The 24,412-nt window shown below is 35.4% G+C and overlaps 1 protein-coding gene across 1 annotated transcript in view; it reads right to left on the minus strand.

The window, feature by feature from the left end:
• Positions 1–253: 253 nt before the first annotated feature.
• The window catches only part of ABCB5 (ATP binding cassette subfamily B member 5), an 89,872-nt gene continuing 65,713 nt past the window's right edge, over positions 254–24,412 (minus strand). The window contains 11 exon segments of the mRNA XM_073239997.1: positions 254–451; positions 1,916–2,034; positions 2,037–2,061; positions 4,835–5,041; positions 6,881–6,999; positions 7,002–7,077; positions 9,474–9,630; positions 19,988–20,147; positions 20,979–21,078; positions 23,844–24,000; positions 24,002–24,045. Of these exon segments, the coding sequence (XP_073096098.1) occupies positions 254–451; positions 1,916–2,034; positions 2,037–2,061; positions 4,835–5,041; positions 6,881–6,999; positions 7,002–7,077; positions 9,474–9,630; positions 19,988–20,147; positions 20,979–21,078; positions 23,844–24,000; positions 24,002–24,045 (1,362 nt within the window).

The raw sequence follows: 24,412 nt of genomic DNA on the forward strand, positions 1-24,412 counted from the left end.
GCAAGAGTGTTAGAACATTTTTATAAAGTGAGGGATAGAGACATTATCTCACTTAAACAAGTTTAGCAAATTTTTGTTTTCTTTTAAACATCTGAAGTGTTGATGGTATGTAAACACAGCATATCTGTGCTTGAATAGCATGATTCTAGGTATTGATACATACAATAAAAGAGATCAAAGCATGCCAAATAATTACTAAGGACTCTTTCTTTGCATTACACAAAGATTGAAATATGTGCTAAGTCTGACAGCATCATTTCACTGACTGTGCATTTGCTAATTTAAAACATATGTGCCTGTTTCTCAGGAGCTCTTGATGAGTTCCCAATTCCTTTACTTTTCCATTGCACAGAACCACTATCAAATCTGTGTTCTGTATTGTGGAGAGTCTGTGAGAGACCGCTAAGCACGTCTTCCCCTTACTGGCCTTGTCAAGAGCATGTTGAACCACCTGAAAGAGAAACGGCCCTGTGATCGCTAGCTTGGCTTAAATGCTAATAAACTTGCCCTTGTCAAATTGATTAAGGCAATCTAGTAACATTATTTGTGCACCTGATTATCCCTAAGGAAATTGCCCTACTTTGTGAAATATTAACCCTACTCAATAGAAATCTAGCAAAAGTAATTATGAAGACATTAAGTAAGATTTTAAATTGAAAAACTTGTGGCAACGAATAAAAATGAGTTGACTGTTTATACATAAGCAGCCAGGTAGTACTATTTCCACACCTAATAGAACTATTTAATTTAGTTACTTCTTTTACTTTAATCCTTAAAATTAAAAAAATTTTTTATTTTTAGAATTTAGGTGTAGAACTGTCCTGGATAAAACAGCATGTCAGCTGTGATGAGGATTTAATGCAATGTAAAGGAAATGAGAGTGAACATCAATATTTGTTAAATACATAAAATGCACATTCCAATAATGGATATCTCATTTAAATTCTGTAATAACCCTGTAAGGTGGGGATATTTTTATTTTTCTATAAGCAAACTGAGATTTGAGAAGTCCAGGTCACATGACCAAGATCACACTGCTAGTAACTGATGAGTCCAGGATTAGAGCCCAGTTATGTTTGATTCCAAAAGTCGTGTTTTTTTTTTCCATAACAACTGTCTCCTTGGAAATCAAGAATGATAATCAGTACAAATAGCAATTGTGTGGTGGTCAGACATGGGCTTTTAGGTCAGACACCCTCTATTAGAATTTAGGCAAATTAACTTTCTAAGTCTTAGTGTGCTAATCTGTAAAAACAGCACAATAAAATAACCTAATTTATCAAGTTTTGAGGATTTGATAATGGTATATAGTGAGCACTCAATAAATATTAAGGATTATCATTCATGCAACCAATGTTCATACAACAAGTAAGTACCTGCTATGTGCAAGAAACTACTAAGGGACAAGGACATAGCAAAATTAAGTATCTGAAGGAGCTTGCACTATAGGTCTGTTGTCATATGTCTGCTTCCTTGTTTCCTCCTCAATTGGAGCTAATAGAGCTAATAGGTGGAATAACTAGCAGGCTCTGGCACTGTAGTGGAGATCACTCCTTTATGCATGTAGATTGCTTAATTAATTTGTGTGGCATCATTAGAATAATAAAATAGGAAAGTTATTTTTCTTGGGCTTTTTCCTTGAGTGAAGAAACATTTCAAGCATTGGGCCGTTTTCATAATGAGACCAATTCAAGTGAGAGAACCTTTCTAGAAATGAAATGCCCTGTATCCCAACTTTCTTCCCCCTTCCCACAGCCTCTAACCTTTTTTGAAGGCCATAACCTTAATTGGAACTGGGACCCTATGACTACAATTTTCTCTAGCCTTTCTTTCCCCAAGCTGACCTTTACTTCTTCCATGATACTCCACTCTCATATCTGATACTATATTTTGAGATGAAAGAAGAGGATATTACCTTTTTACTCTCATTGTCAAGGGCTGAAGTGGCCTCATCCAACAATAAAATTTTTGGTTTTTGGAGAAGAGCCCTTGTAATAGCTAGTCTTTGTTTCTGGCCACCAGAAAGCTGTGTTCTTTCACTCCAACTTATGTGTTGTATTTCTATTATAGGAACATGCAGTTAAGAAAGCAAGTCTTGGTTATTTAGATTAGCATGGCAATTCTGCGTGAGAACCATCTAAATATTTTAAATTTTGCTACTCTGGAAAATTTGTGTCCCAACAAATGCTGAAATCTATTCTTGGGTTTTATCACAAATAAATGCTAAACCAGCAGTAAACACTACCATCTCATTTACATATATAATCTGACCTTTGCCATTGTACTTCTACAAAGGAGTTGTTCAAGTTACTGGCAAAAAAGATTTCTCAGTAAACATAAGCCTTTTCCCATTTAGTTACATTGCCTTCTATTTTCAGTTCAAAATGATTTAAAGTATCTAAACACAAGGAAATCATTGGGTTTCTCCACTTTGGTTCTCACTAATTCCCTATCAGCACATCTGAGACAGTCACAGGCCATTGATATTATCAGGACATAACAGTGACATTTAGTACTTCACAATGTTTCCACCGCTTTCCCACTTACTAATGACCCCTTTTACCAGTGATTCCCTCCATCAATGGGTAAAGGAAATTTCTTGTACCAATTGATAAGTTCAGTTGGTACAAGCAGGCTCCCTTGGGCTTTTGAGATCACCCCATTGATCTGCTTCCCTCCAAGGACTCAAACTGCTTTTTAGTAGCCCTTACCAGTTGTCTAACAAATACATCCCATTGGTACTCAAACAAGGATGTGTGGATGGATGAGCTCCACAGAAAGCAAGTCCAAGTGTACAACCTTCTAAAGGTGGATTCTGTGGCTGTATCACAGAGAAGATGTACCATGTGATTAATACACCGCTCATTTAGTCTTAGTAAGCTGGGGAAGGTCAAACAAATTGCCTTTTCCCTCACATCTGACTGCCTTTGGAGGGTGCCATTTGCGTGAGAGTAGGAATCAAGATAGCCTGGGACACAACCTTATGATAAATGTGTCTACTTTATCTCAAAGTTTGTATTTTAATTTAAAATGCACATTGCTTGCTTTATGTGAAACAATGGGTGTCTGAATTACTGAAGTCCAGTAGAAGTGTATTTTAAAAGTGAATGCTTTACAAAGAAAACAGACTTTGGCTATCCCCTCTGTAATTTTCTCTGGGACTTCCAATAGGCTGGCCCCCCTTTTCATAAAATGTGTTTTATTAAATTTGGAATCATAGGGCAGGATAATCAGATAAAACTGTCATTCATTTCCACACACTAAAAAGTTCCCATTTGAATTAGACAATCCAATATTAAACCAAAAATTGAGGAAGGACTGGGTGGGAATCATAATGGGTTTGTAGTTCTTTGCACCAGTCTGGCTTAAATTGTACATGGATTCTTGTAGTGTAGCTGAAGAAAATATAATATAGCTTAAAAACACTTTGCATTCCTTGGCCTTGATTCAATTCAGATGTTTTTGACCATCATTAAGTAGAAAAGATTATAAATGTGGATATATCTATTGTTTCAGTACCAAAGAACATTTTCAGATACTTAAACTGAAGGCTTTTGTTTTTTAAAGAGTAACCATAGAGTATCATTCTTTCCTATTTAAACTGAAAATCTAAATATTCTGGCAAACACTGGGAGGTTGAGCACTCTGAAATCATATGTTTTATGAGATGCTCAAGGGGCAATGGCTCCCCAATATGTACATGGGGCTAAAAGCTTGTTGGGTCCTGGAGGGAGCATCAGAGTCTAATTCTAAAGCAACTGCATTCTGGAGAATCCCTGTGAGCCCAGAAGAGAAGTTCTAGGGTGGTTCCAGTGGTCAAAGTCTTACTCCAGAAATCATGATGTGACATAAGAGCTGCTACTGTGTGATATTGTGGGGTCTGTGGGACATCTATATACCCGGTGTGTTTTTCAGAGGATCCTCAAGACAAAGGTAGTGTTGCTTCAACTCCTCTCCCAGGCCCATATTTCCAGGAGACGGCCTGTAGGTCATCTGAGATTTTGTGTCAGCTGTCACAGCCAATACAGAGTTGCCAAAAATGGCAGACAAGGACCTAACACTGCAGTGAGGAGAGAAGCCAAACAAGTCAGTAAGTACTTGGGTAATTTCAGACCGATAAGCGCTCTCTGTGATAGGCCATAGGAGTCGTGGGGACTCCTTTGAATGAGGTGTCCCGAGGAAGGCCTCTGCAAAGGGGACATGTGAAAGTTGAGAAGCTGGCTCTGCAAAGAGCCAGAGGAAGGGAGGTTCCAGCTGAAGAAATAGAAAGTGTAAATGTCCTGAGATAGGAAAGAACTTGACCTGTTCATTAGACAGAAGAGAGTCCAGTGTGGTGAGCACATGGTGAGGAAGGAACTGGAAGGGCAAGCAGCTCACAGAAGGAGTTTGGACTTTATTTTAAGTGCAAGGGGATGCCATTCAAATGTTTTAAGCAGGGAGAAATATGATCTAATTTATGTTTTTAAAAGATCCCTCTAGTTGCTGTGAGGAAGAATAATTATAAAGGGACAAGAATGGAAGCAGGGAGACTTACTAAGAAGCTACTGGAGTGGTCCAGAGGGGGATGATGATGGTATAGACAGGAGTACAATGTAAATGGATAGGAAGTGAAAAATAAAAATATAAAAATCCAGTGTTAATACAGTCTGATCCTGGGAAAAAACAGTCACACAAAAATCTCAAACTTTGCTTGTTGCATCTGACTTTAGATTAGATGCTGGCAATAAATAAACTGCATAATCCAAGGAGCACATAAAAACATCCACTTAGGCCCAGTAAATGACTTGGGCTTACTTGGCAGCATTATAGTTCAAGATTTCAGGTATTTTCTTACCTCAGGGAGACTCTCAATGAAAGAATGGATATTTGCTGCATTAGTTACTTCTTTTATCTCCTCTAGTGGCACACCATGACTGTTGTCACCATAGACAATGTTCTCAGCAATGCTACAGTTGAAGAGCATAGGCTCTTGAGAAACGATTGCTATTTGGGAACGGAGCCATTGTACATTCAATTCCTTTGCACCCACGCCATCAAATAGCTGCCAAAAGCAGAATGGAGAATGGTATGTGAAGATCCAAGAGCTGTATCATTTAACAGTTTACTGTATTCAAACATATACAGATTATAACAAGAAGGTTAGGAATTCAAGCTGTTTCATAATGTAACATTACCTAAGGCAGGCTTATAAATCATATGATATATAGAAGCAGACAGTGTCTGACTGAGTAAAACTTACTTGACATTTCTAGGAATGGCCCCATATTCTGAAGACCTTCCTGGAGTCTAGGGTAAAGCCTGGTGCTCTGTGCTGCAGTCAGGTAGAAATGACCAACCTCCACTGTAACAGGACCTCACTTCATTAACACTCAGTGAGAGCATTAGGTGTAGACTGAGACAGTTGTCCACATGTAGAAATAGGTTGCTTTGCACATAGCTATGTTTTTTCACTTGGACATATAACAACATTCAACTGACATTTGATGATACCTACTATGTGATGGGAACTCTTCAGGCACTGGAGCCGAAGTGGTAAACAAGACAAATCTCTTGCCCTCTTGCAGTTTATATTCTAGTGAACAGAGACAGGTAATAAACACACTGACAAATAACTCCAAAGTGTCATGAAGACAGGATAATGGGATAGAGAGTGACTGAGGATATGGGAAGGGAGTGGGTGGATGCATTATTTTCTATAGCGATGTCTAAGAAGCCCTACATAAGGAAGTAGCATTTGGATTGAGACAGGAATAATGAGAAAGAGCCAGCAAAGAAGTTAGAGTAAGAAAATTCTAAGCAGGAGAATAACAAGAACAAAGGCCCATAAGTATGTTTAAGGAACAAAGAAGGCAATGAGACTGACACACAGTGCACAATGAGTGGGGAGTGATAGGGGAAGAGTTTGGAGAAAAAGGCAGGGGTCAGACCATGAAAGACCTTGATTGACAGTATGGACTCTGGTTTATTCTAACTGTGGTGGGAAACAACTGGAGGGTTTAAAGGAGGGGGTATGTTATGCTATGTGCAAACAGATAAATGTGACTTACTTCATTGTTATCATTATAACAAGGGTGCCATTTGGGATTGTTCTGTTTTGCAGATAGTCATTGAGAAGCTGTGATGGGGAAAAGACTAAATTGTAGGAGAATGAGGATAAAATGACACGTCTTTGACTTTTAGGGGCTTACAGGTTTTTGTAGGAAGGAGGAGCAGAACAGGAAATTGTGTGTGTGTGTGTGTGTGTGTGTGTGTGTGTGTGTGTGTATGTGTGTGATGTGGTGTAGTTTTTGGGGAGCGGATACCTGAAAACTCGAGTATAAGGTAGAGTAAGAAAAGGGCCAGGTGAAAAAAACAGTTGTTGGAGTTCCAAGTGGGGAGAGGTTGCATTTTTCTGAGATCAGGATGCAGGTCTTAATGGAGCTGATGAAAATAAGCTCTAATTATGCATAAGGTTTTGAAAGCCAGCAAGCTGTGGTGATGGTCACCAGGAACAGCAGGAAGACTGATCAGGGAGGCAGAGGAAACTATTATCTCTGTGTTAAACCAGACAAGAATAAGAAAGAGCTCAGATGTGGGTAACAGACCCATTCTCTAGCACCTATATTCTAAATGAATTCCATGGCTTGTAAGATCAAACTTTCTGCTGCCAAAATGGTTGAAGAATCTTTGGGTCTTTGTACTTAGCCTCAAAGTCCTGTGTATCATTTCCGTTCTTGGTTTGCTTGCTCTCTTAGTTAAGGGATAGAGTTCTTTTTTTTTTTTTTTTTAAACTACTGCACTGTTTGCCCTGCCCAAACCAGTCAGGATGCCTATGCCCAAGGGAATATTTAAGAACAGCACTACTAATCCCCAGATAAGCTGTATTTAAATTCAGTGTTACCACTTGTCCTTTCACAGGGTCATAAAATCTCTGCAGAAGTTGGACAGAAGTGGTTTTCCCACAGCCACTGCTTCCAACAAATGCTACTGTCTTCCCTTTCTCAACACTGAGGGATAAGCATGAAGGGTGAGAACATCTGGGAGACATGGATAGGAGAAAGAGACTTCTCGAAACTCTATATTCCCTTCAAAGGTGTCCTGTGAAAGAAATTTTGCAGTGTTTAGAAGGGTGATTTAGAAAGGTTGTAACATATTATAGCACATGGGCTGAGTGTTTTCTGAAAATTGTGCATGTTTCCACAATCATTTGAATTATAAACATTGTATTCCTCTCTGTAGAGCTGCTGGCTGCATGTTGGTTTCTGTCATTTTTGTTTAGATTTTTATATCTGTACTTCTTGTTGTCTTCACTACTGGACTTCACCACATTCCTAAACCACATGGGTTTCTTTCACTACCTAGACACAGTCTGACCTGTAGATGAGCTGTTTGACCAGCTACCTTGAATAAATACATTTAAAAAAATTGTTTATGCTTTACAGATCTTTATTGCTTAATTCTGAATAGTTGGGGTTCTCATTAACTGTATGTATAAATGTTATTTTGTAAATTGGACCATGTTTTACAGTTAATAAACACTATCTTTGAATTCAGATTTATCTTCATTTTCAATTGATCATTATTTGGCAGTGCTACTTGGTTAAAAGTTTATTTTTCTCTTGGTGCTTTAATCTCTTTAGTGGTTAGTAATATGTAAACTAATATTTATATACACAGGGATGTTTATCACAGATTTTCCAGAACTATCACTAAATGATGATTAAATTTCCTTTTATATCTTGGGTTCATAAAATTTTAGATTCTTTTGAACTTCATGTTTTCCCTCAATCAACTGAATTTTAAGTAGTCAGGTTTAATAGTCCTGCTCAGCAAATTCTGAGCCCAGCATAAAGGTAGGAGCAGGGGTAGATGGTGTGGAAGAGGACCAAAAAAGGTTTAATGATGATATTATTTTGTTGTCAAAGGAAAGAAATGTTAACATGTGGTTAAGAGTTCTAGAATTAGAAAAAAAGTCTGGGATAGCTAAATAGCTAAATAGTAAAATGTTAAGTATAGTAGTTCCTTATTTTTAGTTTATTTAATGCTTTCTGTTTTGCCCCCTAAAACATATGAATATTATTTGTGTGAAACAAGTTAAAAAAAACACCCTAAAATACCGCAGAATAATGGAGAGTGCAATTATTTCTGTGTATGCTCTGGTGCCTTTGGGAAAGTCATAGAGAAATATTCCAGACTTACAGACTTTAATACATTTAAAAATTTATTCTTACTATTTAAAATAGTTTAGTATGGAAAATTTTAAACATCCATAAAAACAGAGAAAATAATGTAATAGACTGCCATATGCCTACCTCCTAACTTAAATAATTACCAATATTTACCAATGTTGTTTTACAAGACTTTCATTTTTAAAAAGCATAGGCAGTGATATTTAGAAGTATTTGTATATTAAATAAAATGAAGATTAAATAACTTAATTTTATAATCTTTTTAAGAAACACTTCCATATTTTATGCCATGTATATAGTTCTGTGAGGACATTTATCAGTGACACACTTAATTCCTCTATTGTAATGTTTAGAAAGAAATAAGAGTAGCACTATTATTATATATTTAATTTTAAAAAAAGTTTCCTACATTCTTTGCTTTCCAAAAGACAAGTATGAAATCCTATTTTGACTGTGATATATCTTTGCGCATTTGAGAACTTCAATATTTTTTTTCTGGCACTAACAGACAGCATTCCTTTTAATAATTATGTAGCTCTAGTGACAATGTACTATTTTAAGCTGCCATACATAAAAATACACTGTTACAATTCTAGAGAGAAATAATTTTAAAGGAAAAATTTCTTTTGAGTATATACCTAAGGCCTATCCTTCCTTTTAAATTTAATATGTCAAGAAGGTCTTAACTATAAATTTAATGTGTAAGACTACTATGAGAGGCTTGTTTTCAAATAATCTAATAATCCCCTTTTAATATCCACAGTCTTTTAGAGTTTGTGGCTAAATAAATATGTGAACTTAATAAATACAGTTTTTTCCTCTTCTGTTGGTAGATATATTTCCCATGAAAAATGGTGCCTGAAACAGCAGGACATTATTTACCTTGCATATATTATCAGAGAAAAAGACAAATCCTTTGGCAAATCTTCACCCAAGACTAAAACTTTTGCTGTCTAAATAAAATAAAATATATAAATCAGTCCTTTGTTTAAGAGCATTCTCATGGCATCAAGCAAATAAACTAGCAGTATATATTTTAAAGTGTTAAATATTTTAAATGTGTATTTTAGTAGAAGTGAAATTTTAATTAAAACGAATTTAAATTTAAACTTAGAAGTGAAAATTCAATTAAGACAGAACCCTCCTTTCCCTTTATAGCCATAACAGTTATTTTACACAACCTCTCTTCATAGTACTATCTTTTGCAAAGTTATCAAATAATACCTTTAATTAGGTCTCCATTTAGGAAGCATGCATGTGGATAATTAATAGTAACTGGAGATTTAAAATCATAGCTGTGCTTACTGCTTCTTTCCCTTCTTGACTATAGCTGTCTATAGTTGGCTTCTTTTCCAACAAAGCGAACAGATGAGCAGCCTCAGATTTGGCTCCTGAATATTCAGGTGCCAAAACAAGTGTTTCTCCAATGGCCATAGCTCCACAGGCAATTGCAATAAAAACTCTAACGCAAGATGAAGCATTTGAATTTCAGTTAGGCCCAACAGTGTATCTCTAAAAGGAAAGGAAAAGCAGGCAGAGGAATATAATCTTTTGGCCCAGACAGCACCACTAATGCTAAAGACCCAATAATGTTATCTCTTTTGTAATTTTCTACCACACGGTGAATATCCCTTGCACTGTACACCAAAATAACCTTGGACTCACGTAATCTTAAACGTTTCTTTTCCACTTAGAGACAAAGATCAGAGGCCCTAACTAGTGAATATAAAACTTCTTAGCCACCTTGATATAAGGTTTGCTTGGAGATTTGACAGAGAATTCAGCTAACAATAGAAAGAATGACTCTCCAGTGGTGAGATCTAAATTTACATAGTAGATATGAGTAGGTTTTGTTTTTCTTTTTCTTTGCATATAATGTAGCTAGAACAGATAATTGATGCCAGGTGATTGGTTATCTGCCTGAAGTATTACCTGATTAAAGAGAGCAAGCAGGGAGTTTGTACTTTGTTAAGGTCCTCACAACAAAATCTGAATAAAATACACCTCAGCAAGCCTGAAGAAGAGCTTTGATCTTTTAGGTTTGCTATAGATTATGATCTCAGTTTCAAAACATGTTAATTATAAAATGGTAAGTGTGCCAGTGATGTCTGAAAGCATCCAGAATATTTAGAGATATGTGGTATATTATGTGGTCATTGTTAAATATTTTTCTCTCATTTTCATTTTAGATATGAAAACATTTCACTGGAGTGAAAAATAATGCATTTCAGTAGCAGAGCTAAAGATATAATTCACCTAAGACTAGACAAGTTCCCTGGCAATATTTACTTATTTATTTACTTTAAAATTGAAGTATAGTTGACATATAATATTGTATTATTTTTGGGTGTATAACAGTGATTTGATATTTATATACATTATGAAATAATCACCATCAGTCTAGTTACCATCTGTCACCATACAAAGTTACAATATTATTGGCCATATCCCCTATGCTGTGCTTTTCATCCCCATGACTTATTTTATTACTGGAAGTTTATACTTCTTAATCCCCTTCACCTATTTCACCCATCCCCCTACCCTTCTCCCCTCACTGGCAATGCTTAAACATTAGGCAGTAAAAGGACATTACAAAACCCAGTTGCTTGTTTGCTGTGCTAGATCACAGCAAGGTAAACATGTCTGGTCTCTGAGTTTCTACGGAGACAGAACCTACCAAGGGATGGATGTTAATGCAATTTCTTTGGTAACCTAGACTACAGATCCTGAATCTTGTTTTCTTTATGAAGGTTAAACAGAGTATAAAATATAAAAACAACCAGTTTACTGTGATGTCTGATGCTAAAATTATTGCAGCCACTAGTTCTGTGATATCAAGGCATTTTTAGTACTAATATTTACAGAATTTGTTTAAAGCTCAAAATATGTAATGTTTAATATTCAGCGATAAATATCAGAAGTGCTTATTGAGTTTAGGTAACATGAGTTTTTGTTTTTGCTTTTAACTGAGAGGAAAAAACCTGACTGACTCAAACTTAAGCTTCAGTCTGATCCAAGAGTCAGCAAGTGAGATGGGAAGATATTGTATATGAGTCAGGAGGCTTAGATTCTAGTCCTACGGAGATAGAGGCTTCTCAGAACAACTGAGAAACTACCTTCCTCCTCTGATATGCCAAAATATCTACCCATTCTAAAATTACCACGAATAAAAGTCAGTTTAAGCATCAGGCATAAATGTACAGAGGCTAATGTCTTTGTTAGGTCCCTCTTAAAATGGAAATTTATCAAGAAGGTGAGAAAGGCCTTCCATTTAAAACTTGTGTTTCTGAGAAATAAATGACTTAAAGGATACACAATGGAGCAAGAAAAAAAGTTTCAGTAGAGAAGGAAGGGTACCAGCTAAAAGCCCTGGTGCTGTCTTTATTGTGTGTGTTTTGAGGGGATTGTAAATTGGGTGGCGGTTGAAGTTCATGATTATATAGAGTAACCTAACTGTGGTGATGGGACTATCAGGGGTTGAATCAAGGACATTTTTCTCTTATTTACTTTGTCCCCTAGTGAGTCTGTTATAAAAATAGTAGCTTCTGTTAAGAAGAACCTGTCCTAACCTATTCTGGCCCAATTATCTAAAGTGAACTAAACTGCAATTTATGTCCACTCAAATACTATTTATGTGTAACAAACAGTGCTATAACTCCATAACAGAGTTAAGCCAGATCCTTCAAATTTGGTCCAAACTCCTGGAGGCATTTGAACTAAGAGCCTTCTCCAGGGAAATGTTCAGGCCAACCTCCTGTGCCCCTGTTGATCTTGGGAATATTACCCATTTAGGATATATAAAGATAAATAATTTGATATAATGACACAAATATTTTAAAGTAACCAATAAAACATTTGTCAAAGTATTAATCTACAATATTTGCCTATACATTTCCTTCATTCCTATAAATAAAATTATAAGAAATATTGCACAGTTGAGAAATGATTTTCATGTTGAACTAATTCTTGAGGCACAAACATGTAAAATAGGAATTAAAAAACCTAGAATTTAACTTCCATATCTTTCTTAAGCTTAAATTGCCCATAGAAGAAGAAATCTTATCTATAATTTATACTTACATGTATTTATACTAAATTTATAGCAAAAGTCTTTGCATTGGCTGGGGTTGAGGGAAGGAAGAGAATATTGAGCAGGAAGAGGTGTTGGAAAGATTTTCAGGTTCTGGGCCTCTTCCTTAGTTCTGTAAGTTCTCCATGGGTTCATGGGGCTCCTGTCACTGAATCCTCACTACATTAATTTTGTTTTTTTTATGAATGAGAATTTTTGTGCCCATTTATCCCCCCTGCCCTCCCCACCCAACCACCTCAACTCCTCTCCCATGGTAACACTAGTCATTTCTCAATTTCTACTGCTATTTTGTTCATTCTGTTTTGCTTTGTTTTCATATTCTACAAATAACTGAAATCATATGGTATTTGTCTTTCTCTGTCTGGATAATTTCACTTAGCATAATACCCTCTAGATCTATCCATGTTTTTGCAAATGGCAGAATTTATTTTCTTTTTATGGCTGTATAATATTCCATGTGTATATGTACCACATCTTCTTTATCCATTCATCTATGGATGGACACTTAGGTTGCTTCCATGTCTTGGCTATTCTAAGTAATGGAGCAGTAAATATAGGGGTGTGTATATCTTTTTGGATCAGGGATTTTGTTCTCTGGTCAAATTCCTAGAAGTGGAATTACTGGATCAAATGGTATTTCTATTTTTAGTTTTTTGAGGAACCTCTATACTGTTTTCCACAGCTGTTGTACCAATTTACATTCCCACCAACAGTGTAGGAGGGTTCCCATTTCTCCACATCCTCATCAACACTATTATTTCTTGACTTTTGGATAGTGATCATTCTCACTGCTGTGAGGTGATATCTCATTGTGGTTTTGATTTGCATTTCCCTAATGATCAGCGATGTGAAGCATATTTTCTTGTGCCTGTTGGCCATATGTATTTCTGCTTTGGAGAAATGTCTGTTCAGTCCCTCCACCCACTTTTTAATTGGGTTAATTGTTTTTTTTTTTCTGGTGTTGAAGTATATGAGTTCTTCATATATTTTGGATGTTAATCCCTTATTAGATTGTTTAAGAATATGTTCTCCCATACTGTAGGTTGCCTTTTTGTTCTGTTGATGGTGTCCTTTGCTATACACAAGCTTTTGAGTTTGATGTAGTCCCAATTGTTCATTTTTTATTTTGTTTCCCTTGCCTGAGGAGATGTGTCCAGGAAAAAATTACTCAAACTTATGTTCAAGAGATTTTTGCCTATGTTTTCTTCCAAGAGTTAATGGTTTCATGTCTCACATTCAGGTCTTTGATCCATTTTGAATTTACTTTTGTGTATGGACTAGAGAGTAGCTCAATTTTCTTTCATATAGCTGTCCAACTTTTCCTAATACCAGTTATTGAAGAAGCTGTCTTTTCCCCATGTATATTCATGGCCTCTTTATCGTATGTTAGTTGACTATATATGTGGGGTTTATATCTGGGTTGTCTATTCTGTTCCATTGATTTATGGGTCTGTTCTTGTGCCAGTACCATACTGTTTTGTTTATTGTAGCTTTGTAGTAGAGCTTGAAGTCAGGAGTGTAATTTCCCCAGCTTTGCTCTTCTTTCTCAGGACTGCTTTGACTATTTGATGTCTTTTGTGGTTCCATATGCATTTTAGAACTGTTTGTTCCAGTTCATTGAAAAATGCTGTTGGTATTTTGATAGGGATTGCATTGAATTTTTAAATTGCTTTGGGCAGGATGGCCATTTTGATAATATTAGTTCTTCTTATCCATTAGCATGGATAGAATTCTATTTATTGGTGTCTTCTTTAATTTCTCTCATGAGTATCTTACAGTTTTCAGAGGACAGGTCTTTCACCTCCTTGGTTAGGTTTATTTCCAGGTATTTTATTCTTTCTGATGCAATTATAAATGTTTTTTTTTCCTGATTTCTATTTTGCTAGTCTGTTGTTAGTATATTGGAATGCTACAAGATTTCTGTGTATTAATTTTGGATCCTGCAACTTTGCTGTATCCAGGTTACTAGTTCTAATAGTTTTTGGTGGTGTCTTTAGAGTTTTGTATGTATAATATCATGTCATCTGCAAACAGTGACAATTTAACTTCTTCCTTACCAATTTGAATGCCTTTTATATCTTTGTCTTGTCCAGTATTATGTTGAATAAGAGTGGTGAGACCGGACATCCTTGTCTTGTTCCTGATCTTAAAGGAAAAGCTCTCAGCTTTTCAACATTAAGTATGATGTTAGCTCTTTATTCGTAATATATGGCCTTTAGTGTATTGAGGTACATATTCTCTATGCCCATTTTGTTGAGAGTTTTTATCATGAATAGATTTTGAATTTTCTCAAATGCTTTTTCACCATGTATAGAGATGATTATGTGATTTTTAATCTTTCTTTTTGTTAACGTAGTATATGATGTTGATTGATTTATTAATATTATGCTGTCCTTGCATCCCCAGAATAAATTCCACTTGGTCCATTCAGTTAGTTGATGAGATAGAAAGCCATCACCTTAGATTCTGGAAGGCACAGAGTCTTCTAGGCCAGTTATAATTTACTGTAGGGACACTTGTGACACATTCATGGTGGTTGGGGGCCACATTCGGTCTTTAATGAGGCTGGAGACTTTGGTATTGAAGACAAATCTCATCTATTTTTGCACAATCTTGTACCCCTATTTTCTAGAGACTCTCCCCTTTTTCCATACTATAAAAGGATGGGTCTCTTTACTTTGTCCATAGTGTGGCTGAATGTAACTCAAATAAAAACTGATACTAGTGGCTCTGGCTCAGATAGCTCCCAATTTCTTCCTTCCCTCAGGGTACTGGGAAATACCAATGTGATACTGTTCATTAATCATTCCTCTCTTGTTAATAGTCCTACATATGTTCTGACAGCTAAAATGCTTATTTCTCTATAAATGAGCCTTTTTAATGAATTTAATGAGAATAAATCCAGGAAGTGTGGTAGACTAGTAGGAGGAGGAATTTTGTATTGATTTTGATTTTCCTATATTTTAGAATAACATTAAGCAAGTTACTTATTCTTTTTGTGTTAAGAATTAGCCCAGCTCTGAATATTCAGAATTAAAAAATTTTATAGAAGGATTCTGTGAAAGTTTCTACAATAATCAGTAACAATAATAAGCATAATGATAAAAAAATTTTTAAATGTCTACTAAGCAAAGCTTCTGGTATCTTGAATCTGTACTCTACCACTTGCTGATTAAGTGACTTTGAGCAAGTTAGGTAACCTCCTTGAGTCTTAATTTTCCCCTTATGTAGAATGGGAATCATAGTATTTCATAGGGTAGATGAGAGGACTAAGAAGATAATGCATAACAAATTTTTAATGCTGAGTCACTCAGTTGGTTTGCTGTTACAGTGATTATCATATGAAACAAAATGGTTGGCAGTCTTGAGAGGACGCTTTCAAGAAACGTGCTGCCTGACGTCACTTGCAGGCATGATAGTAATTAGCAAGATTCTGAGGTTGTATTATTCTTCAGCTAAGAAAATTCTTAGTTTAGTTTTAACTGAACGAATTTCATTATATAAGAGGTAGACTCCCAGTCACAAACATCCTATTTTCATATAAATGGTTCTCCTTGACTTAGACCCAGTCCTTCTGCCAAAGCATTCTGGTGTTAGATGTGTAAATGTAGAAGGGAAGAAAAACAGAAGAGTGTATGAGAAGTAGGAATAATGTGTAAAGTTGACTCTGGAAGCATATTTTCAGGAATGATTGGAAACTATCACTCCAAATTTACCCCTTATTTTTGGTTGTCATTCATTCAATAAATGTTTATTGTATGCCAAGCTCTTGTTTTTTGCTCTAAGGAAACACCAGTGACCAAAACAGGCTAAGCCCTGCTCTCCCTGAGCTTACAGTCTATGTACTCAAAAAATATGGAAACAAAATAAGATAATTTCATATGCTGGTGAATGCTGTACATAAAATAAAACACAGGAATAGAATAGAAAGTGATGATGAGGCGGGGCAAAGTGACATCTTTGGGCCATCAGCAAAAGTCTTTCTGAGGAGTGGACTTAAGAGCAGAAGCCTGAGTGGTGAGAAAGGCAGCCTGGCAAAGACCTGGGGAATGATCATTTCAGGCAGAGGGAAGAATAAATAAAAAGACACTGAGATGGGAGTTCCAGGGACAGAAGTGGCAAGTGCAGGGCTGACATGCAGTTTACAGATGAGACAGTGATGGACGAGGTTGGAAAGGAAGGCAAAGGCCTGATCGTGGAGGGCTTTCATGTTAGAGCAAGGAATTTGGCTTCATTCATATTTTAATGGTAAGTCATTACAATATTTTAATCAATTGATGGAATTAGATTTAAGTTTTAAAAGATCAGCCTAGCTACTGTGTGAGGAATGGATTATAGGGAAGCAAGAGTGGACACAGGGACATCAGTGTGCAGGTTGTTACAGTGGTCCAGTTGACACAACCAAGGAGATAAGACGTAGGGGTAACACGGGTAGTGATGGTGAGGAATATTCTGGAGTTACAGTCATCAGGACTTGTGCTGTATGTGGTGGGTGAAGGCAAGAGAAGCAACAAGGATGACAAATTTGGGCACTGAGCAAACGTATAGATGGTGGTGATATTTACTGTGGGTTCCTGCAATCATCTCTTCATATCAGTTTCTCTTTCACTACTAATTCTTTGCTTTATAATCACCCATCTTAAGAAAAAGAAATCTCTTGCAAGACATTAAGTCCCTTTCTAACTACTTTCAATGGCACTTAGCTTTCCTTTGCAGCAAAACAAATTCCAAAGAGATGCCTAATCTTGTTCTCTACACTTTCTCATCTCCAGTCTCTCCTAAACTCATTCAGTCAAGCCTTGGCTCCTACGATGCCACTAGAAAGACTCATTATCAAGGTCACCACTGACCTCCATCTTAGCCACCCATATAGCATCCAGTGCTCAGTTCTCCCACCTCACCTAACTTAACATCTCAGCAGCATTTGATAATCTCCTTCCTGAAATGTTTTCTTTAGGCTTTTCTACTTTGTCATTGGTCCCTCTTCCTGTGTCCTTTACTGGCTCCTGTTTTTCTGCTGGGCCTCCACATGTTGGAGGGCTTTAGAGCTCTCAGCACTCTTCATCTATACACTCTCACTGGTGATTTCATCCAATATGATGGTTTCAAATATCACCTGTGTCCTAATGACTCCCTTCGGTGTATTTCCAACTTTGACCCCAGCCCTGAACACTACACTTATCCAACTACCTATTAGGCATCTCTATTTGGCTACCTAATAGTATCCTAATGTGTACAAAACACAACTCAAGCCTTTTTCTCCCCCAAGTTTCTCTTCCCTAAATTACTACCAAATAAAATATTATTAAATATTAGTTAAAATATTACTAAATTATTACTTAGTAATTATTACTAAATTTCTAAGATGGGGAAGTCTTAGGGAAGAGAAACTTTTGGCAGAAAAAAACTTGGCTTGTGTTTTGGCCACATTAAGATATTATTAGACAGCCAAGTGGAGATGTCCACCAGCAGTTAGTTCTTCCACAGAGATGACAGGCATGTGGTAGCCTGCTGAGTTTTGTCATGAAAGATGAGGTGATTCTCTCCTGATTGCTTTGTTATATTACCCTCAGGTAAACCCATTAGAAATTAATTTGGATTACAATTGCTTTTAAAAATAAGAATTCTTCATTTTTGAAGAATTGACAAAATCATCAGACATCCTACATTAGTATGAATATATTTATTTTGGCTTTCTTTCTGCTAATATCAAAGACCAGTTATACTGAATGAATGAGACATTGGAGATTTAAAGACAGCTGCAGAAAGTTTAGAACAACATGTGGAAATATGTTCTGAGTTTCAAACATCTGGTTTGCAAACAAACTTGGAATATAACCAACTTTATTATTTTTTAAAGTTAGGAATCATTTATTTGGTGTCTGACCTTTGGCACATTATAAAGCTGTTGATTCTTTGTTTCTATTAAACAGAGATAATAGCAATACTCATTCTGTAGGGTTATTGTGAGGATCTGAAAGCAATAACATATATAAAAGTTCTTTATAAGTTGCAAATTGTTATATAAGTGTTATTATGATGTCATACAAGTGCTCCTGAAAATGAAATTTAAAATGGATTTTATCTAATTTAGGGACACTTGCTACTTAACAGGGCATAGACAATGTTTTAAAAGTGTTTTACTGTAATGAAGAGCAGGAAATAACAGTAGTTGGAAATAGATGTGGAATTGTGTTTTTTGTTGGAGGTGGTGGTGGGGGACTGATATTTCAACATATTGGAATCAACTGACTATTAATTGCAATTGCCTGTATTACATTAGAATGGGGGAAAAAACTCACTAATTTAGTAGAGGCCAGTGAGCTGAATAAATTAATTTAGGTGACCCCACATTTAGTTTCTCTTAATCTATCTAAGTAAATAATATATGTAATCAGAATAAAGCCCAAGGCTAAGTGTCATAGTTGTAGTTTGTATGTTCACAATAAATACTGTAATACTGTTTAGATAATGGTAGAACAGAGTAGAACAGGGGACAGCAATTGTTGAGTAACAAACTGATCATTTCTGTTGAAATTTTAAATACAGATATTCCATTTTGTAAGGAAATCTGCTTCCAGGAAATTGCTAAGTGGCCTTATAGTCAAGTAAGATTCAGGAATACTGGCTTGGTGAACTGTGGACTGTTTTCTTCTGAGTGCCTAGGAAAGAAACTTCCTGGGAACTCAGTTAATGTTTGAGAAATAGAGAGATAAATAAATCAATAATCACATGAATAGGAACTAAACATTATTCCAGGTTATTCTGAAATTATTTGTCTTCAAATGACTTCTGGTCATTACCTCAAATTGAATATATCCTCAAAGTGTAACTATGTATAACCAGTGGGGAGGTTAAAAGAATGTGCCTATGTCTTCGGAGGCAAATCTCAAAGAATAATTCCCAACATATTTTGCCAAATAGCAGCATTCTTGGAACAGGTGTAATCTTGCAAGTTATTACTTTGAAGAGTCTGATCCTTGCTCTGATGTGTATGTTTTGGGGGGCCTGTTAAAAAATGTTACTCTTTGGAGTCCAAATATTGTATAGATTTCTCTAGGTCTAAATGTTTAGCAATGACATTTATGATACACATTGGCAACATTCTGACATTTTGAAGAGGCTTAGGAGGCTCTGAATTAAGACCCAAAAGTTAATTTTTCTAATTTCAGAAGGTGAATTTAGGTGTTCCTATGAAGTAAAGAAATTAATAACTATGTGAATAGAATTCTAAAACAGAAGCTCCAACAAATACTTTGGAAAGAGGCAACCTCATTAGGATGCTGTGATCAATTCCAGATATGACTTTTTTTTGAAGAGAAATATTTATATGTGTTTCTTCTGGAAACTTATCAAAGAACTCAATCTTATATATAAATATGATTTACAGTAATATTTGATAATGCCATCTCCACCCTGGGTGTTCCATGGAGCTGTATAAATTCTGGAAGGAATGGATTTTACCTCTATATTCCCATATTCTAGTAGACTGAGGCTGAGAGAAATTCACTTGGGAATGTAACTCAGATTCCCTGTATTATATCAGTATTAGTATTTTACCAGATAGATTGCACTTACAGATATTAAGTAACAAAAAAATTAAAAAATTTCCCTAGCATGTTTTCCCCAAATATGTGATTTAAATGATAATGCACTATAAACTAGACATCTTTCTCGTTAGTTTAAACACATGACCCATTTGCAGGATTTAAATATTTGTACAACTTACATGAACATGTCCTCTGGGGTCATTCGTCCAGCTTGAATTAAACAGGCTCCAAATCGAAACCCCACTGCATAGATAAAATATCCAAAGGCATGGCTAAACGCATAACAGCTTCCAATGATCTGTGCTTTCTTCAAGGTATTTCTGAAATGCATAAAATTTACTAAATAATGAGGCATGAGGTATAGTAAGGTCATTTTAATAAATGAACAGTAATGAATTTAGACGATGAAATCATTTAGAGGATATACATTTTTCAAAGAATTAAAGAGAAAGTAATTTTTTAAACTAGTGAAAATTGTTACAGAGAAAATAAAATATAATGATTTTCTCTATAGCTATACAGTCTACATAGTTCAGTGTAACAAAATTCCTCTTTAAGCTGAACGGAGAAGGTCTGTGAAAGGACAGAAAATGAAAGAGTTAAAGAAGTTTGGTTTAGAAATAGTTTCTATCATAATCTTGTGGTAAGAGAATAATTAGTGGAAATTAAAGGGTGATACTAATTACAAGCATGAGTGTAAAAGAGCACAAAGCTATCTCTCTGATAAAGTAATACAAAGAGTATCATGAAGTAAATGTGATAAGGAGGACTAGTTTAAAATTAAATGGAGTTATCACATTTATTGTATATATATTCTTTTTAAAATGTGAGCTATTTTAGAGCTACAAAGGGCTGAGCAATCTTAATTTCTTTTTTGAATATGTTATTTCCTCAATCTAGTCTCAGAAAATAAGAAAAATATGGACACTCGGCACTCAGTAATATTTCATGGCAATGCGGGAGGACCTAAAACATATATTCCTACCGTGCTTGTTCTTGATTCCTCTTCTAGTTCTTTTCGATGAAGTCATATGAAAACTATGATATACCACTATTAGAAAAGATTCCAGAGCAAACGAATTGGCAGTCAAATGACTGGAGTTATCCAGGAGTACTGCCTTTACAGGAATAAACTATAGTAAATGGAGTCAGTATGAATCTACAATCAACTGTGCTGAGTCTGAAGCATCTCCTCATATGTTTACTCAAAGGCTTTTTCTCTTGTTAATGACATTATAGTAAGTATATCCTCCACAGCTTCAGTTGCTATCTTATAGAATAGGAAAATAAAATATAGAAATAAAATTAGTAAAGGTTAAATTTCTTGTCAATTCCAGTCACTTAGGGCCAGGGACATATTAAGAACATCAAGTCAGTAAGTTTTCCTGACAAGGTTTCTTAGATTCCTTTCTGTTTTCCCTAAAATAAGGTAGGAAAATAACATTTCAAGACAAGAGATTCAAGAAAAATTTCTTTTGAAGAGATTTAGCCTACTGACTCTAAATTTAGTCCCCTTCTTTATTGAATTTGTTTTTAAACTGGTTCCATAGACAAAGGGATCAAATGTTAGTGAGCATTATGTTCATATGCAATTACGCAAAGAGTTGTCCTATGAGTTTAGAGATAATTCAGGAAGACAGCAGAGAGAATCAAATAAATAATTGTTTTATTCTAGCACAGAAATATAAATAGCAAGCAAAAGGGCTCAGGAACATTGCAATGAAGTAACATGGTGTGTGGGTGTAGATTTCTGTTTAATATACAGCCATATCTCATTTTGATATCTGTGAACTTGGAAAGATACTTAACCCAAATATAATTAATGCTTCTCCGTATTTATATAATTTTTAAAAGTAAGGAATAATCTCATGGGATCCAAAATGGAGAAGACTTTTGGCTTAGAATAACTTCTTGGACATGAGAATACATGTTGACTTCAAAGAGAAACTTCTGCTTTCACATTCTGTTTCCAGACTGGTGGAGTGGATTGTGGAACAGAGAAAGATCTAAATGGACATCCAGTATTATCTGAAGGAGGAATTTGGGTTACCGGAGACAACTAGATTTCTGGACTGTGGTCAGGACACCTGGAAATCACTTAACTTTGATGTTGAGTTGTTCTAAATTCTCATTAATTACAAAGTAAAATCAGGGAAACCTACATTTGCAACATATTCTGTAGTATGCAAGAAAATTGGATAAGAATGCTAAAACCTTTAGGAAAAAAAGAACAAAAAAATCTTTGCCATTTTTCACAATGGTGAAAGGATTACTATTGCTGAATCTCAGAAAATAGTATTTTTTAAACTAAATGACCATTTTAAGTCTGAAAAATGAAACATTTGATAATTTATCCAAATCTAAACATGAAACCAAAGAAGGACCAACATCAACATGTTTTATTGGTCCATAATCTTAGTTTGGTGTTTGGTAAACTGACTGATTAAAAGCTACTGGGAAAGGACACATTTCCTATTGGATTGGAATTACTGATTGTACAGTCTGAGGTTACTGTTGTAATAATGCGAAAAATAAAAACCAAAAGGCACATATATAACTAAACATGATATAAAAGTTGAGTAAAATATAATTAAAACCCCATTAATTTGGAAGTTGTAATAATTTGCACACAGGGAAGGTAAAACAACTTTTCACTGTCTCTGAGGTGTGAGTAGTAGTTCAGTAGCACCACCCAAGTAAACATGCAAGTGTCCTTATCTAGTGCAAGAAAGGTGGACAGGTCCAAGGGTCATGCAAACTAGATTTTGATGGGTTATGTGCTTAGCATCCTTATCCACAAATATTCATGCTATTTATAATGTACCAACTGTGACACGGTTACTGTGATACAAATCACAAATGATATTAAAATCACTTTCATATTCAGAGGATGTTCACCAATGTGATAAAAATCTTTGAACCTGTATCATGTGAGAACTTAAAGCTTCAAGACCTCAGGATGAGGCCAAGAGAAGATTCAGCATTTACTCTGCTACAGGCTCCTATAGGCTGTTGTGAGAAACAGGCTTTGGGCTTCTACTAAGGGGAAAGCTAAGAAGAGTAGAATAGATGGTCACCAAGAAAAAAGGAGGAAAAAAAAAAAAAAGGGAAAGAACAGTCAAGGTTATCCCAAGGTAGGCATCCTGAGAAAGTTATGACTGCCACTGGAGGGAAATGGTGGGTAGGAGACGGACACTTGACAGGATGTTGTACAAGGGATTAATTCCTACTTTGGGTGAGTGGTTAGACCAAATGACATCGCTTTCAGTTCTTAGATTTTATGATACAATAATACTAATGTTTCCCAAAACCCCCAATCCAATGCTTGTTTTTGTGAATATGATGATCTTGCAAAGCTTAATTATGTCAAAGCTTTTTCCAAGTAATTGAATAAATTGTTCATTTTGATCATTGTAAAAATGGTCCTTGTCTCTAAAACTTTTTTTTAGGTACTATCAATAACAGTGCATTGCCTTATATTCATAACTATTATATTTCCTCTTCATTTTGAAAAATAAAATACCCAAAATTGTTCAAGGGAATTTAATTATTCAACAATCAGAGAACAGGGGAATCACAATTTTAGCAAATTTCCTCATGCTAAGGTAACAGTGATAATGACTGACATTACTGAGTGCTTAGTGTCTTCCAGACATTATATATGTTTTGCATATAATAATGCTAAGTGTTTTGTGTAATACTCAAATCTGTAAGGGGTATTATTATTATTCCCACTTTACAGTGGGAGAAGTTGGAGTCCAGAAAGGTTGCCATAACTTGCTCATGTCACACATTTGTTAGTGATAGAATCTGGCATCTAATTTAGCCAGTGTGACTCCAGAGACCATGCTCTAAATCCTGCACCCTATTGCTCTAACATAGCTACACCCCATCATAAACCGGTCTGTATGCATTTCAATACATATACAACACTTTAAAAATTCCTAAAAAAGGAAGTTAATATATCATAAAGTTGGGGGCTCTGATTGTTTTTCTCTTAAAATATTATGATGGTAACAGCAGTCTTTATTTTACCTTTCTAGCACTCTTAAGTTCTTGCTTATCCTTGTTGTCAAATCCAATCATTGCTGCAGTTCTTATCATTCCTGTCAGAACAAGTAGTGGAGCAATACTTTGAATCAAGAGTGTCATCTCCCATCCATATATGAAGGAAATGATAACTGACAGTCCCATTAGTTGTATTTTGTGTTAAGACACCATATCTCAAACCTGTTGCCTATAATCAGACATATTTTGGGGAAAAAAATCAGTTAATTTTAAATATACAGGAATTCCTATTATAGTTTCTTGCAAAACAAGGTCCTTTTTAGGATTTATATTTAAGATTTTTACTTTGAATTTATACATATAGATTAAATAATATCCATATTTAAAAATCTCCTCTAATCAAGTCATTATCCTTTGTCTACCTTATGCCCAGTATTATTGTATTATTTTCCGTTGACTGTCTCTGTCATTTTTTGAATATGTCCTTAGTTTCTGATACAGAAAGATTCCCCAGGTTTACTGCTGTAACAATCTGTCATTTCTCCAAGGAGTCCTTGGGGAGAATGTTATTTAGAAGTCAATCTATGGTGGTAGTT

The sequence above is a fragment of the Manis javanica genome, chromosome 6 (assembly GCF_040802235.1).
Source record: "Manis javanica isolate MJ-LG chromosome 6, MJ_LKY, whole genome shotgun sequence".
In the NCBI taxonomy this organism is placed as follows: Eukaryota; Metazoa; Chordata; class Mammalia; order Pholidota; family Manidae; genus Manis; species Manis javanica.